The 18,378-nt window shown below is 45.7% G+C and overlaps 1 protein-coding gene across 4 annotated transcripts in view; it reads right to left on the bottom strand.

Moving 5' to 3' along the window:
• stxbp5l (syntaxin binding protein 5L) overlaps positions 1-18,378 on the bottom strand; it is a 553,303-nt gene that overhangs the window by 103,551 nt on the left and 431,374 nt on the right. For all 4 annotated transcript variants that reach the window (XM_051926381.1, XM_051926380.1, XM_051926382.1 and 1 more), the window contains one exon: positions 62-235. In XM_051926381.1, coding sequence (XP_051782341.1) covers positions 62-235 — 174 coding nt within the window. The remainder of the gene's footprint in view (positions 1-61; positions 236-18,378) is intronic.

Here is an 18,378-nt window from a genome sequence, read left to right as displayed (position 1 = left end):
CCAAAAATTGAACCCTGGATTGACATACATGCAGAGAAAGAGCAGGACAAGCATCACGCACCTTCTGGATGAGAGACGGGCAAAGAGATCTCCATACAAGCCGCCGACTGCGCTTTGCGGAATGGTGGCCGCCCGGGTCCTCGTCGGTTCAGCTTGGCTCCCTCCGTGTTGGGGATGCGCTTTCCGGTGCTGCAGGGCTGGGAGGTGGGACTGGTGCAATGGCCGTTCACGTGATCTGTAAAGACAGGAGGTGGTTGGCAACAAACAAAAGAGGGTAAAAATTAAATAAATAAGTGATAACCGAAGAACATGACTGTCGACTTTGACAGCCCAAAGTCATCTTCATTCTTGGTCAGCAGAAATATCATGAAGGAATTACCTGCTCTCCATCAGGTGGACATTAATTTGCTAGAATTGATCATTTTAATCGTGCAATCAGATTTATAAAATGAGTATAAAAGCTAAATAAACGCTGCACAGAGAATGGAATCTTTAATAAGTTCATTGTGATTAACATGTTATTACTGTGAAGTAGCAATGAGCCTGCAATGTCTATGGAGTAAATTGGCAGTTAAATGTTTCTCTATGGCAAACCATAGCAAGGAGAGAAACAATTCATGCAAAATTGAATATAAAGTGAAACTCAGCATTTCCCCTCGGCAAAAAACTGTCAAAATAAATTGTGTTTTTGTCTCAATACTTCTGAATCCACTGTACATTTCTTTGCAAATGTGATATTTCCTTATTTCTAATTCTATTTTCAGTGGTTGTTTCTTGCAGGACAGCTTTCCACCTTTTATTTAAAATTGTCTACGTGTAGCCCTACATTAAACTGCATTATCAAATTGTCACTGTATCCTCACTATCCGCTATCCTTCCGATTCTACTATCATTTGTGTATCCCACCGGACTCCTCACTAATACATATTGGAAGAACTGATGTTGCAAAGATGGACCCCCTTGATGGACTCCATTCTCCTCTCATTGTAACTCTTTGTCTCCTGCCAGTTAACCGACTTGAGGATTAGTTTTGATGGTTCCCTCTCATATGATTCACTTTTAGGTGTTGGACTGGAGAGAAAAACGTTTTGGAAAGCTGAAGGAAATTCTATCGGTTGCTTTGCTTTTGTCATCTATGCTAGAAGGCCACTCAAAAAAGGTTGGCTGGATGGGATCTTCCTCCTTTGAGCACAGATCCCCGCCCCCATGTTAATCACACTTACCAGGTCATTAGAAAGACTTCTGATTGGCTGTTTTAGAATACCTAATCTGCATATTCTGATGGGATAGAAAGTTAAACCTAACCCTAACCTGGGAAGCCAGAATATTGAAGGGACAGGGGAAAGAGAACCAGTCCTCCTCAAAATACTAGATGGCAGCATCCTTGGGCCACAGGACCCATATGCACAACTGCTGGCTGCATGCTGGGAATTGTAGTCCTGTGGGGAAGCCCAGCTGGGTTCCATGGGTGCTGCAGAGATTAGTGGCCCCTACTTTGTGGGGCTTCCACCTGACCTGGAAGTGCTCCCTATATGTAACGTCCTAATGCCAGATGTACTCCGAGGACCCCTGTAAAAGAAGACGTGCGTTGGATTTGGGGGTAAGAGGACAAAGCTCACCAGACAGGAGAGAAGAGAAGAGAGAATTGTATTGTATAGTATCATGCTTGTGCATAACCTGTTAAAGGTATTCTGTAGTAATAAACCATTTCTTTGAACCCAGGAGTTGTGTCTGGGGTAGTGGGGACTGCAATGCCCTCTACAGGTCACAATATATAATGTGCTGTGTATACAGTATAATGTATGTATACTATAAAAATAAAATGCTAGCATAAATAAACACAGGTGGGCTTCTGTTTATGAAAACTTGTGGGAGCAAAACATTATTTATGTAAATCCAAGGTCTGTTAATGGGAACAAATGGAAAAAAAATTGCTTTATTGCTTAACATTTCAAACACATTAATCAAGTGAATCAATATTAGTTTACTTCAAACCACAAAACATTTAAAGCAATTCAAACTAAAGTACACGTACAATATGTTGGCCTCATGCTTGAACATCCTACAGTTTTGAATTATAATGCACACAGGTATAAAGATGGCATAACAAGCCACCACTAACCGATGACTGGTCCCTCAGCAGAGATGTACTGTGTTTGCTGGGGAGTCACTCAGAGTGTCAGCTGGAACGGCAAGACTACGACACGTACTGACGATGCCGGGGATAACAAGTCGCAGATTCTGTCGTCGAGCTCAGCAGCCTGCTGCCCACTGAGTGGCGGACCAGTAACTGCACTTATGGCGTGTTGCACGCTTGAACGAGAAGAGGCCGTTCAGCCCAACAAAGCCCTCCAAGTCCTCTCCATTGAATTACATTCAGGTATGTTTGCCCACAAAAGCGCAAAATGGTTGTAAAACGGTGACAAAGTCCGTACTGTTCTGCTGTAATACAGGGTGGCCCATGAAAAGGTGGCATGAGAGTGCAAAGAGCGTACATGAAGACGCTGAAACGGGCACAGAGAGTCGTACTGACGCACAAGGACATCACAAACCGTAACCCTAACTTTCAGGATCTTCTGTAAATGTGAGCACCAAATCTGATCGTTTTTTCTCTTCACCACATAATGCAGTGGTCTTGGTGGAGGAGGGACACTTTATTGTGGACCACCCCGTATTTCTTAGCATCTGTGACGTCTCGCCTAGTGAGCTTCATTCGTACAGTGGGTTTCAGAAAGTCTTCAGACCCCCTTCAGCATTTCAATTTAATTTTTTTCTTTAATCAAGCGATCCTCAGATTCCCCAGAATGACAAAGCGAAAACAGGAGTTTAGGAAATTTTTGCAAATGTATTAAAAATTGAATATGACATTGCGGTGGGCTGGCGCCTTGCCCGGGATTTGTTTCCTGCCTTGCGCCCTGTGTTGGATTGGGATTGGCTCCAGCAGACCCCCGTGACCCTGTAGTTAGGATATAGCGGGTTGGATAATGGATGGATGGATGGAATATGACATTGATACACGTATTCAGACCCTTAGATTTGGCATCCCCTTCTATTGAGATGTTGCCACTTGTGGTCCATTCAAGTGATCGGACACACACACACACACACACAAACACACACACACACAGTAGTCTATTGAAGGTCCACAGTGCGAGGATAAACCAAACCGTGAGGTCGAAGGAACTGCCTGAAGAGCTCAGAGACAGGCGTGTGTTATGGCGCATATCTGGGGGAGGTCCGGTCAGGTTGACAGAGCACCACATGACTAGGGCTGCCAACTCTCTATCTCTGGAAATGAGGACATTTGGGTCAAAAAATTGGGACTTTTGAGGACGCCTTTGCCTAAAGATGTCATAAAACGCCCTTTATACTGTCTAATGGTGAACCTTGAGTAGCAGTTTATCATTTGTCACACACTCGTGTTTAGGAGGCAACTAAAGGGCTTGAGTACATGTAATTCCACGCCGGACCAGGGGGTGGCGAAGTGCACTAATTCTCCCTCTCAATCTTTTGCAGACCATTCTAGGGAAATCCCGCCCAGCTCAGGGGCAGCCAATGACATCACTTCTGGTTCTGGACCTGATGACATCACGTCCTCTACTGGCCTTTAAAGTGGCCATCTTGTGTATAATGAAGCAGTTCTGTTTTTGGACTTGATTGTGTCAACATCCATCCATCCCTCCTCTTCCGCTTATTCGAGGTCGGGTCGCGGGGGCAGCAGCTTGAGCAGAGATGCCCAGACTTCCCTCTCCCCGGCCACTTCTTCTAGCTCTTCCAGGACAATCCCAAAGCGTTCCCAAGCCAGCCGGGAGACATAGTCCCTCCAGCCTGTCCTGGGTCTTCCCCGGGGCCTCCTCCCGGTTGGACGTGCCCAGAACACCTCACCAGGGAGGCGTCCAGGAGGCATCCTGATCAGATGCCCGAGCCACCTCATCCGACTCCTCTCGATGCGGAGGAGCAGCGGCTCTACTCTGAGCCCCTCCTGGATGACTGAGCTTCTCACCCTATCTTTAAGGGAGAGCCCAGACACCCTGCGGAGGAAACTCCTTTCAGCCACTTGTATTCGCAATCTCGTTCTTTCGGTCACTACCCATAGCTCATGAGCACAGGTGAGGGTAGGAACATAGATCGACTGGTAAATTGAGAGCTTTGCTTTACGGCTCAGCTCCTTTTTCACTACGACAGACCGATGCAGAGCCCTCATCACTGTGGACGCCGCACCGATCCGCCTGTCGATCTCACGCTCCATTCTTCCCTCACTCGTGAACAAGACCCTGAGATACTTGAACTCCTCCACTTGGGGCGGGATCACGCTACCAACCCTGAGAGGACACTCCACCCTTTTCCGGCTGAGGACCATGGTCTCGGATTTGGAGGTGCTGATTCCCATCCCAGCCGCCTCACACTCAGCTGCGAACCGATTCAGAGAGAGCTGAAGATCACGGCCTGATGAAGTAAACAGGACAACATCATCTGCAAAAAGCAGTGACCCAATCCTGAGTCCACCAAACCGGACCCCCTCAACGCCCTGGCTGCGCCTTGAAATTCTGTCCATAAAAGTTATGAACAGAATCGGTGACAAAGGGCAGCCCTGGTGGAGTCCAACTCTCACTGGAAACGGGTTCAACTTACTGCCAGCAATGCGGACCAGGCTCTGGCAACGATCGTACAGGGACCGAACAGCCCTTATCAGAGGGTCCGGTACCCCACACTCCCGGAGCACCCCCCACACGATTCCCAGAGGGACATGGTCGAACGCCTTTTCCAAGTCCACAAAACACATGTAGACTGGTTGGGCGAACTCCCATGCACCCTCTAGGACTCTGCTAAGGGTGTAGAGCTGGTCTACTGTTCCGCGACCAGGATGAAAACCACACTGTTCCTCCTGAATCCGAGGCTCGACTATCCTACGGACCCTCTTCTCCAGAACCTCTGAATAGACTTTTCCAGGGAGGCTGAGGAGTGTGATCCCTCTGTAGTTGGAACACACCCTCCGATCCCCCTTCTTAAAGAGGGGGACCACCACCCCAGTCTGCCAATCCAGAGGCACTGTCCCTGATGTCCATGCGATGTTGCAGAGACGTGTCAACCAAGACAGCCCTACAACATCCAGAGCCTTGAGAAACTCCGGGCGTATCTCATCCACCCCCGGGGCCCTGCCACCAAGGAGTTTTTTGACCACCTGGGTGACCTCAGTCCCAGAGATGGGGAAGCCCACCTCCGAGTCCCCAGGCTCTGCTTCTACATTGGAAGACATGTTAGTGGGATTGAGGAGGTCTTCGAAGTACTCCCCCCACCGACCCACAATGTCCCGAGTCGAAGTCAGCAGCGCACCATCCCCACCATGTTGATTGTGTCAACATGTCTATGATTTTGCAACAGTTATACGGGTGGCTGCCCCAAACCTTCACGATGTCTTATGGTGTTTCTTCTTACACACTTACACACTTATGATATGATGGCCACAATTACAATCACAGTCACTGGCAAACTAATATGTCATTACTGTGCATCCAGAAAGTATTCACAGCACATCACTTTTTCCACATTTTCTTATGTTACAGTCTTATTCCAAAATGGATTAAATTCATTTTTTTGCTCAGAATTCTACACACAACACCCCATAATGACAACGTTAAAAAAGTTTACTTGAGGTTTTTGCAAATTTATTAAAAATAAAAAAATTGAGAAATCCCATGTCCATAAGTATTCACAGCCTTTGCCATGAAGCTCCAAATTGAGCTCAGGTGCATCCTGTTTCCCCTGATCATCCTTGAGATGTTTCTGCAGCTTCATTGGAGTCCACCTGTGGTAAATTCAGTTGACTGGACAGGATTTGGAAAGGCACACACCTGTCTATAGAAGGTCCCACAGTTGACAGTTCATGTCAGAGCACAAACCAAGCATGAAGTCAAAGGAATTGTCTGTAGACCTCCGAGACAGGATTGTCTCGAGGCACAAATCTGGGGAAGGTTACAGAAAACTTTCTGCTGCTTTGAAGGTCCCAATGAGCACAGTGGCCTCCATCATCCGTAAGTGGAAGAAGTTGGAAACCACCAGGACTCTTCCTAGAGCTGGCCGGCCATCTAAACTGAGCGATCGGGGGAGAAGGACCTTAGTCAGGGAGGTGACCAAGAACCCGATGGTCACTCTGTCAGAGCTCCAGAGGTCCTCTGTGGAGAGAGGAGAACCTTCCAGAAGGACAACCATCTCTGCAGCAATCAACCAATCAGGCCTGTATGGTAGAGTGGCCAGACGGAAGCCACTCCTTAGTAAAAGGCACATGGCAGCCCGCCTGGAGTTTGTCAAAAGGCACCTGAAGGACTCTCAGACCATGAGAAAGAAGATTCTCTGGTCTGATGAGACAAAGATTGAACTCTTTGGTGTGAATGCCAGGTGTCACATTTGGAGGAAACCAGGCACCGCTCATCACCAGGCCAATACCATCCCTACAGTGAAGCATGGTGGTGACAGCATCATGCTCTGGGGTTGTTTTTCAGCGGCAGGGACTGGGAGACTAGTCAGGATAAAGGGAAAGATGACTGCAGCAACGTACAGAGACATCCTGGATGAAAACCTGCTCCAGAGCGCTCTTGACCTCAGACTGGGGCGACGGTTCATCTTTCAGCAGGACAACGACCCTAAGCACACAGCCAAGATATCAAAGGAGTGGCTTCAGGACAACTCTGTGAATGTCCTTGAGTGGCCCAGCCAGAGCCCAGACTTGAATCCGATTGAACATCTCTGGAGAGATCTTAAAATGGCTGTGCACCGACGCTTCCCATCCAACCTGATGGAGCTTGAGAGGTGCTGCAAAGAGGAATGGGCCAAACTGGCCAAGGATAGGTGTGCCAAGCTTGTGGCATCATATTCAACAAGACTTGAGGCTGGAATTGCTGTCAAAGGGGCATCGACAAAGTATTGAGCAAAGGCTGTGAATACTTATGGACATGTGCTTTCTCAATTTTTGTTTATTTTTAATAAATTTGCAAAAACCTCAAGTAAACTTTTTTCACGTTGTCATTATGGGGTGTTGTGTGTGGAATTCTGAGGAAAAAAATGAATTTAATCCATTTTGGAATAAGGCTGTAACATAACAAAATGTGGAAAAAGTGATGCGCTGGGAATACTTTCTGGATGCACTGTATGTATCTTGAATATGCCAAGCCTTTTAAATTAACATTCCTTTCCATTCTTATTTGGACAGCTTAACTACCATAAACCTGTAACAAAATGACACATGTGGTATATTCAATTCTAGTAAAATAAAAATCATTTGACTCTTTTCAATTTTGTTTATTTGCATTTATCTCCATTCTTGTATATTTTTCCACTGAAGCTCTTTTTCTCAGTAAATCTGGGTTCTTGGATAAATATGAGCAGAAATCTTTACATAGCCTGCTACTGAACCGTTGGCGTAGCTGGTTAGGGGGGATGGGGGGTTTGCAAGGGGGGACATCTGCCCCCGGGCGCAGCATCCAGGGGGTGCCAAATTTCCCTTCCCCATTGCATTTTGGCAAACAGAAGGGGGCGTGAAATCTTCAGGTGTCCCTGGGCGCTGAAAACCCCAGCTACGCCTCTGTACCGAAGCTGAATCTTGGGAGCGTCGGCCCCCTTTCTGCAGAGTGTGTAGCGTTGCAAACAGAAGGTTTTGCCAATACGGACTCTGATTTGTGCAGGCCTGCTCAATGAGCCTTCTCTGATTGGCTCTCGCTCATTACAGCATCTCAGTCCCTGATTGGTCACCTTTCATGGAGGAGAATCATATTCTAACATGGCAGACACAGAGGAGTTGCTTTCCATGGCGCTTGTTGTATCGTGCTTTGTCCAGTTTGAATGATGCACACAGGCAGAAAACGCAGATAATGCACCATTCGCTATGGTTTTCTGATGGTGTAACCAACCCTTCAAGGAGGAACACTTCCGCTGACATGTTGTTGATGCCACATGGGCTGGACAGGCATCCCGGCCAGAAGACGGCATGGTTCCTTACCCGGACAGGAGGCTCCTAACAGGCAGATTGGGGAGGAGAACGGGATCAGACCCGGAAGGAAAAAGCCAGAAGGGACAGACGGACATCCCACTGAAAAGAAAAGCTGTCACTGGGGGCTTTTTATTCCCAGTTGGCAGCAGCCCTGGATATCAGTGCCCAGTAGGAAGCCAGCAGGGCATGCTGGGAGTTGTAGTCCAGCAGAGCAGCCCTGCCAGGTGCCACAATAGGGCGCTGTAGGGAGACAACTTCCCTGTTATAATGGACTTCCCAGAAGTGCTTCCATCGGGCAGTGGCCCTGGCGCCAGATGTACTCCCGGGTCCTTAATTAAAAGGGAGCACTGCCTGACTGCCTTACCCAGGCGAGTCAGAGCTGTGAGGACGTTGGGCAACACTCGGTTAGTGGTGGTGGTGAGACGTATTGTGGAGAGAGAGAAACAGAGAATCTTGTGCTTATGTTAACTTGGTGTTACATTTTGTTCATTTTCTTGAGGAGTGTGTGTGTAATAAACGCGCTGTTATTTGAACCCGGGACTCTTAGTGTGTTTGTGTTGGGGTTTGGGGCTTGCTGACGCCCCTGGTGCATGCCAAGTGTAAGCAAACAGCTACGCCATGGGTGTTTTCTGTCATTCTAGAGTAGGCAGAGATACTTTTGTAAGCGATTAGACGAATATCGTTTTCATTTAAAAATGCCATTTTTAAAAGGAAACTAGGGGGCTTTGCCCCCTGTTCGCTTTCGCTCGCCAATCCCCTAGGCCAGCGCTACGTGCTACCCTCTTTGCGATTCTGCCGCTCGCGTATGGGGATGCGGATGTACAATTTAAACAGATATTCATTTCCACTTAAAGTGTTACATTTGAATTAATGTGACGTATAAGTGTCCGTGATTGAATTCCGTTTCTAAATAAAATGACTTTTTCAAATGTTTCGCTCTCTGTGATTTGTTAATTGTCTTTGCAAAAGCTAATCTAACGTGAAACTGTTAACGTTTTAATACGACTGGCATATCAAGATCTCCTTTGGTGTGTAATGTTATCCGCGGGAGAGTAGAAAACAGAGGAGGGGACGCTGGCGTACGCATGCTGCTGCCGCTCCTCCCTGTTAACAACACTTTTCGTAAAATTCGCCTTAATCCTATGCTTGTTTTATTTTCTTTATTGTACGTATAGTTCGTTGGATGCAGCCGACTCAAATTGTATGGATTTAGATTCAGTTTTACGGACTTTACGGACTTTACCTGACTGGGAGCAACTGAATCTGTGGGTCACGGGACGAGACCTACGAACATTTCTTTGTACCTGGCGATCTAGGAGCCTGGGATGATCGGTCCCCTTGATTATAGTTGCTATGCCCATATGGTGTCATGGTGTGGGGACAGCAACCTCACCCTCAACACAGACAAGACGAAGGAGATGATAGTGGATGTGAGGAAGGAGAGGAGACCTCACCGGCCACTGTTCATCCGAGGGCTTGAAGTGAAGAGGGTGAGCAGAATGTCTACATCAGTGAGGACCTCACTTGGACACTTAACACCACACAGCTGGTCAAGAGGGCTCAACAGCAGCTGTACTTTCTGAGGAGGGTGAAGAAGTTTGGTATGTCGACTAAGATCCTCGGCTACTTTTACATTGTTGAAAGCATCTTGACCAGCTGCATCACCGTGTGGTACGGCAACACTACTGCTATGGACCGCAAACGCCTGCAGAGAAGATCACCAGGACCCCACTGCCCTCTCTGCAGAGCATCTACAACTGCAGAGTCCACAGGAGAACTTCCTCGACTCACCACCAACACAAACTGTTCACACTTCTACCCTCAGGCAGGAGGTACAGACGTATGAAATGCAGGACTTCCAAGCTAAAGAACTCTTTCTTTCCCAAGGCCATTAGACTCCTAAATAACTGACTGGAGTTTATAACCGTGGGCCACCTCATTCTATCGACCTCACACAACTGTATTGGACTTGTCCATCACACACCTACCTGCATATTACACTTTATACTTCTATTCTGTTTTTATACTTTATGCTGCCTCTGCTACTTATTATTTAGGTTTATCTTTATACGTTGGTTTTGTCATTTGGTGTGGACAGCAAAGAAAGAATTTCATTGTACAGGGAAACGTGTTTCCTTACTGTGCACACGACAATAAACTTTGAACTTGAACTATGCTGGTCTGCTCTCGATTCATTTTATTGTGCTTTATGCCTAAGAACTGATCTGATGTTCACACCCAGCTGGCTTGTGGCTCCGGGGTGATCACGCCTGTAATGCCCAGCGTTACTTGTTTGTGGCATTATGTTGGAACCTCCAAATCCTGCTACCTCCTCCTGCTATGCTTTCTGATGCTTTCCTATCACCGTTCATCTATGCCAACCGCACCCGCCTGTCCTACCGGCTTCTCCACTGCTATCAGATAAGTATTGCTCAGTATCATGCTAAAATACTCTCGTGACAACTCCTTCTTATTAAATAGTTTGTCCAGAGCAAATGGTCTGACTGGAATATCAACAACAACATTTATTTATATGGCACATTTTCATACAACTAATGAAGATCACACAGTGGCGGACTGTGCATTTCACAGCTAGGCCTTCAGTAGAATCAACCCCTCAAAAACTAATTTATGGTTATAAAAACCATCTTAATATGCAGAAATACAGTATAAAGAGCCGTTGCATCGCAGATAGATAACTCCTGTAGCCACAATAAATGCCTTTATTGAATAGACAAACCAGGGGTGAACAAGTTCCTTTCTACTTCATCTACAGCCGCGACACACATAACAAACATTAATAATAACTCATAAACTTGCAATATTATTTAGGAAAATCGCAACATTTTACTCACCAAAAATTCGGATTATTTGTAAACAAAATCCATCCTCCTCTCTTTCCTCAAAAACCGTTCAATTACTCTGTCGTACAGATTATCTGTGTGCTTCAGTTCCATCACGAAGTCCCTTTCTCTCGCCATCGAAGCTAATGCTGAAAGTCGAACCTGCCCTGTCGTATTTCTGGCATAAGTTTTAATTCGCTTTAGGGCTGAAAATGTCCGCTCGACAGAAGCAGTGGACACGGGAATGCTCACCGCCAAACATACCAATGTGTACAGCTGCCCCATGATGCTCTCATTCTGATTTTTATATTACACCATCCTATCCAATCAACGGGTCTGAATACGGTGACGTTGCCGTACGCCTGCTAGAGGGCCCTAGTGAAACCAACTCAAAATCTGATCGGTTGAAGCAACAGTTTAATCGACATTTATTTTGTGTTAGAGGGCCTGCAGAATGGATTGTGAAGGCCTCTGGGCAGACTTCATTGACTTTGACCCTGCCTGGCAACAAATGATGGCTGAAATGTGATTGGTTAAATGCTTTAATACGAAAATACATGTCTGGAAGCAGCACAACCATCGGAAAAGCTATGAAAGGAAGTGGACAGACTATTTGGAATTATTTAATAAGTATTCATGGACAAAATATAATTAACTTCAGTTTGTGATTCAGATATTTTTTTAGGCCAGCAGAGAAGGCCTTGCAGGCCCTGACGGCCCGCCACTAAGATCAAAGTGCTAAAAGACAATAAAAGACACATCGCGGGTAACCGACCACTGCCAGGCTGCGAATGAAAAGATCGCCGACAGCATTTGCTCAGGAATACGCCATCCTACTCACAGCCCTGGATATAGAAGTGTCAATGTGCCAAATTTACAGTATGTGAAAATAAACTCTGGTCACGGCTCTGTGCAAAAAGAAGTCTCATCAACTAATATCGCATTGTTTAATTCGAGATCTCTTAATGACAAAGCATTGGTGCTGTCAGAACTCGTCATTGACACCAAACTTCATATGCTGTGCTTAACGGAGACTTGGCAAAAACCGAACGAATTTACGTCTCTCACGGAGGCGACTCCACCTGGATTCACTTTCCACTCAGAGCCTCGTAGCTCAAGGCAAGGCGAAGGTCTTGCAGTAATTGTCAGAGTGGAGTTAAACATCAAAAGAATCCCCATCGACTGTCCATTGTCTTTTGAGTGCCTGGCTCTTAAACTAATAACGGAAAAAGGTCCCGTCTCACTCACTGTTCTTTATCGTCCTCCAAAATACAATGCGTCTTTTTTATCTGATCTGACTGAACTCTTAACCCACTTAAGTTCCTTTTCCCAGAGAGTCATTCTTCTCAGTGATTTCAACATCCATATTGACACCCCCACATCTAAACTGAGAAATGAATTCCTATCCTTACTGGACTGTCTTGACTTGACACAACATGTTGATTTTCTCACCCACTCTGGTGGTCATATACTGGACCTGATCTGCACTTCTGGACTATCTGTTGCCAACATTTACAGCACTGATTTGAGACTCTCTGACCATAAAGCAGTACTTTTCACTGTCTCATTATCTCTCCCTCCTCTTACCTGTAAACGACAAATTTCTTACAGAAACCTTAAAAATATCTGTCCCTCTATCTTTTCTGGGTCCATTTCTGATCTTTTACTGTCTTCACTTGTTCTATCAACACTAGATAGTCTTGTTGACCACCATAACTCAGCCCTTCATTCAGCATTAGATAAAACAGCTCCTTTAAAACATAAGGAGGTTTCCTTTAAGCGTTCAGCTCCTTGGTATAACTCAAAATTGCGATCTATGAAAGCAGCTGGCCGACGCCTTGAGAGAATGTCACGTACGACTGGCCTCACTGTTCATATCCAGGCTTTCTCTGACCACCAAAGAGCTTACAGAGAAGCACTAACTGCTGCCAAGAACACCCATTATGGCAGAATAATAGAAAGTGGCCACGATAACACAAAGGTTTTGTTCTCTGTAGTTAATAAACTAATCGAACCCGAATCTGGCCCAACTACCTCTTCTACTGAAGTCTGTGAGGAATTCCTCCACTTTTTCCGTAACAAAATTAAAGATCTAAATAATTTAACTAACATAAATCCATCATCTGTTTATATCTCTCCCTGTTTTCCCACTCCATCCAGCTCCTTCTCTAAGTTCTCACCAGTCACATCTGCGTTTGTTAATAACCTGCTTTGTAAGATGAGGCCAACTACTTGTGTACTGGACCCCATCCACACCACACTACTTCAGTCCTGCCTTCATGCCATAATCCCGACTGTTACAACAATAATAAACTCATCCCTTGACACTGGCTCTGTGCCGCTCACTTTTAAAATCACTTCTGTAACCCCAATGTTAAAAAAGGTCTGGCCTTGATGCTGACAATCTTAACAATTTCCGGCCTATTTCCCACTTACCTTTTCTGTCAAAAGTTTTTGAGCGTGTTGTAGCCTCCCAACTCACCAACTACCTAACCTCTAATAATTTGATGGACCCTTTCAGTCTGTTTCAGGGCGCGGCACAGCTGTGAAACTGCTCTGCTACGGGTAACCAATGATTTGCTTATGGCAGCAGACTCTGGACAAACCAGCATATTAATTCTGTTAGACCTCAGTGCAGCATTTAATACTCCGGTCAGACATGACATTCTACTGTCCAGAATGATGGAGAACATGCTGGGTATCTCTGACACTGCCCTCCAGTGGTTCAAGTCCTATCTGACTGATAGGCAAGAGTTTGTTAGTCTTGGCAACAGCAGATCCAGCTCAGCTCCTCAGGGCTCTGGCCTCGGCCCTCTTCTCTTCTGTATTTACATGCTTCCCCTTGGCCATATTATTTGTAGCTATGGACTGCATTATCATTTATATGCAGATGACACTCAACTCTATTTCAAAGTCAAAACTGCAACTTCATCAGAGCTTTCTCAGCTCACAACCTGCCTCAGTGAAATTAAAACCTGGATGGAGCAGAACTCTTTAAAATTAAATTGTACCAAAACTGACCTCCTGCAAATTGGGACTAAAGTGCAACTTAAGAAAATGAGCTCCTTGATGGCGATCTCATCAGACCTTCTACTGATGCAGGGATTCTTGGTGTCATTTTTGATTCCTCCCTTCTTATTCTGCCCACATTAAGAAACTTTCTTACTTTCACCTCTGTCACATATCCCGTGTTTGCTCCTTCCTCTCTTTTTCTAATGCTGAGAAACTTGTCTCTGCTTTTATCACATCCTGCATTGATTATTGTAACTCGCTGCTGGCAGGTGCCCCTTCTAATCTTCTATCACAGCTCCAGCTTATTCAAAACTCGGCCGCAAGAGTCCTAACTCGGACCAGCAGCAGTGAGCACATCACACCCATCCTGCTCTGCCTTCACTGGCTCCCTGTGTCTTACAGGATTGAATATAAAATTCTATTAATAACCTACAAAGATTTAAATGGCCTCACACCGGACTACAGCAGTGACCTTCTCTATCACTATGTGGCTGTCCGCCCACTAAGGTCCTCTGATTCTGGTAATCTTGTTGTGCCCCTCACTAATCTACACTCTATGGGTGACAGCAGGGCCTTCAGCTCCATAGCGCCAAGACTTTGGAATGACCGACCGAAATTAATGAGATCAGCGGACTCCATTCATTCTTTTAAAAAACAACTTAAAACTCATCTATTTAGGAAGACATCTAACTGAACTTAACATTCTGCCCTTTCTCTCAGTTTACCTCTCTGTCCAGATGCTCATGTAACCTGTGTGTGTGTGCAGACCATCAATTATGTTGTCTGTCAGGCTTTTCTCTGAATTTACTGTCTTAATATTCTTTGTTTATTTAACTGGTTTAGTACAATGCTATATGCTGTACCGTTCTTTCTTAAACGCTGTGAAGTGCCTTGAGCACAGGTAAAGCGCTATATAAGTAAAATGTATTATTAATATTATTATTATTATTATTATTATTATTATTACTACATTACCTTTCTTGGATACATCCTTCTTTCTACAGTAATTTGTGCGGTGGCAGACCAGACGGTGTTAACGGTTGTAGATATTCTTCGTGATATTGTAAGTTGATGTTTTCATCTTCCGCACCATCACCACCAACTGTTTCAGCAGAGTCTATTGATACACATTTAACTAATAAGCTGTGTAACCGATCGACATTTCTGGTGTTAATTCATTTGACTTCATCCTTTCTCAGTGCTGGGATTGCCTGTGTACTCAATTCTTCTGTTGATAACCCTTCAGGATGAAATTCTTCAATAAGATTTGGACGTAATACGTCTTCTTTAATTGGGAACTTAAAGTGAGGAAAACGTTAAAATTTATAAGAGCTGAGAGCGCAGGAACTGTGTGTGACAAAAGTATTCATACCAATGAGAGGTGAGAGGACCACGGGCGTGGATGAAAAATGATTGATCGGAGGGCGGGACTTGAAAGAATCTCATGACAATATTTTCATCTCGTGGGACTTGAAAAAATCTTTTCCAAAAAGTCTTGTTGCATCGAAAGATTTTTTTAAATAATAGAGAGATGGGCGGCACGGTGGCGCAGTGGTAGCGCTGCTGCCTCGCAGTTAGGAGACCCGGGTTCGCTTCCCGGGTCCTCCCTGTGTGGAGTTTGCATGTTCTCCCCGTGTCTGCGTGGGTTTCCTCCGGGCACTCCGGTTTCCTCCCACAGTCCAAAGACATGCTGGTTAGGTGGATTGGCGATTCTAAATTGGCCCTAGTGTGTGCTTGGTGTGTGTCCTGCGGTGGGTTGGCACCCTGCCCGGGATTGGTTCCCTGCCTTGTGCCCTGTGTTGGCTGGGATTGGCTCCAGCAGACCCCCGTGACCCTGTGTTCGGATTCAGCGAGTTGGAAGATGGATGGATGGATAATAGAGAGATGTAGCAGTGAAGACGTAGCCTTAGTGGCCTCCTTCATGTCGTGATTGAGATTACGTTTGTCTGCCAGAGAAAGCGCGCAAGCTATCTATAATTTATCCTTTTAATCCTTGTAATTATAAATGTCAACGTAACAATAGCCTTCAGGGCAATAACTCCTGGGAAAATTGGAAATAAAGGTCAAACGTCTTATTTTCATTTAAGACTAAAAAATGACAAGAAAAGCTCAGAATCAATGTCTCAAAGACTGGACGGTTAACTTTGTGAGCTGGAATGTTAAAGGTCTGAATCATGAATTAAAGAGTAAGAAAGTATTCTCTCACCTAACAGATCTAAATGCTAAAATAGTATTTTTTACAGGAGACCCCCTTATTAAGCAAGGATCAGTTCTGGCTGCACAGATATTCCATTCCAGCTTTACAAAGAAAACTAGAGGTGTAGGAATTCTTATACACAGAACAGTCTCATTTGTAACATCAGATGTAGTATCTAATCCTGAGCGGAGATAGGTGATTGTCATGGGTAATTTATTTAACTGTAAAGTGATTTTGATAAATATTTATGCACCCAATGTCGACGATAGAGGTTACGTTTGTCTGGCACACCAAGTACATATCTAGCGGGTTTGCTCATTTATGTCGGAAAGTCAGACAGTGGAGGAAATGACAGGAGTCTGTTCTGCCTGAAGCTGGAATTTGTCAGACTAAACGGCAGACAAACAAAAAGAGTCGCAGGGGACAAAACGTGTGACAAAACACGTGACAACGAGCGTCAAAACCCGAGAAATGAAGCTACGTTAGACAAATGCAGCACTAAGTCATTAACCTGATTCTCTATAAAGAGTGTTCACGTTTTTGTGACTTCATTCTTAGAAAGTGTTGCATTAACAAGGTGACTGTGAGTGACACTCAAAGCCACGCCCCCTAGCAACGACCCACGGCAGCACAGTAACGAACCACAAGATGGCAGGAAAAACAACATGGTGGCACGGTAGCAAAAAAAATATAAGGTGAGATAAGTCAAACCTGAATAGAAAATCGAGAAACGAACAACACATCAGTAAACCACAACCTATCTCCTGAAAGAATGAGTTAAATATGGAAAAAAATGAATGAATTTTAATAGTGTTATGATCCGAGTCTGTTGACAATTATTTTTTATAATTTTTGCAGCTTTTTGGTGGGGTGTTATGCGCTGAGAAAGAATATTTAGAATTAAGGTGCGTCGGTCTTTTTAAATAATAAAAGTATGATGCTCATAGAACTATAAGAAGCGTGATACTTATGCACTAAATAAGGATGTGTTAAGCTAACTGAACAAATGTAATCTAAAGCAGATACTAAAGCTATAAGAATATAATTTCTTATAGTTAATGTAATGTACTGAAATAACTTTTATGTCCATCCATCCATCCATCCATCCATTGTCTCCCGCTTATCCGAGGTCGGGTCGCGGGGGCAGCAGCTTGAGCAGAGATGCCCAGACTTACCTCTCCCCGGCCACTTCTTCTAGCTCTTCCGGGAGAATACCAAGGCGTTCCCAGGCCAGCCGAGAGACATAGTGCCTCCAGCGTGTCCTGGGTCTTCCCCGGGGCCTCCTCCCGGTTAGACGTGCCCGGAACACTTCACCAGGGAGGCGTCCAGGAGGCATCCTGATTAGATGCCCGAGCCACCTCATCTGACTGCTCTCGATACGGAGGAGCAGCGGCTCTACTCTGAGCCCCTCCTGGATGACTGAGCTTCTCACCTTATCTTTAAGGGAGAGCCCAGACACCCTGAGGAGGAAACTCATTTCAGCCGCTTGTATTCGCGATCTCGTTCTTTCGGTCACTACCCATAGCTCATGACCATAGGTGAGGGTAGGAACATAGATCGACTGGTAAATTGAGAGCTTTGCCTTGCGGCTCAGCTCCTTTTTCACCACGACAGACCGATGCAGAGCCCTCATCACTGTGGACGCCGCACTGATCCACCTGTCGATCTCACACTCCATTCTTCCCTCACTCGTGAACAAGATCCCGAGATACTTGAACTCCTCCACTTGGGGCAGGATCTCGCTACCAACCCTGAGAGGGCACTCCACCCTTTTCCAGCTGAGGACCATGGTCTCGGATTTGGAGGTGCTGATTCTCATCCCAGCCGCTTCACACTCGGCTGCGAACCGATCCAGAGAGAGCTGAAGATCACGGCCTGATGAAGCAAACAGGACAACATCATCTGCAAAAAGCAATGACCCAATCCTGAGCCCACCAAACCGGACCCTCTCAACGCCCTGGCTGCGCCTAGAAATTCTGTCCATAAAAGTTATGAACAGAATCGGTGACAAAGGGCAGCCCTGGTGGAGTCCAACTCTCACTGGAAACGGGTTCGACTTACTGCCGGCAATGTGGACCAAGCTCTGGCACCGGTTGTACAGGGACCGAACAGCCCTTATCAGAGGGTCCGGTACCCCATACTCCCGGAGCACCCCCACAGGATTCCCCGAGGGACACGGTCGAATGCCTTTTCCAAGTCCACAAAACACATGTAGACTGGTTGGGCAAACTCCCATGCACCCTCCAGGACCCTGCTAAGGGTATAGAGCTGGTCCACTGTTCCGCGACCAGGACGAAAACCACACTGTTCCTCCTGAATCCGAGGCTCGACTATCCGACGGA

Source organism: Erpetoichthys calabaricus, chromosome 4 (genome assembly GCF_900747795.2).
Source record: "Erpetoichthys calabaricus chromosome 4, fErpCal1.3, whole genome shotgun sequence".
In the NCBI taxonomy this organism is placed as follows: domain Eukaryota; kingdom Metazoa; phylum Chordata; class Cladistia; order Polypteriformes; family Polypteridae; genus Erpetoichthys; species Erpetoichthys calabaricus.
This window is presented reverse-complemented; position numbering and strand designations above follow the sequence as displayed.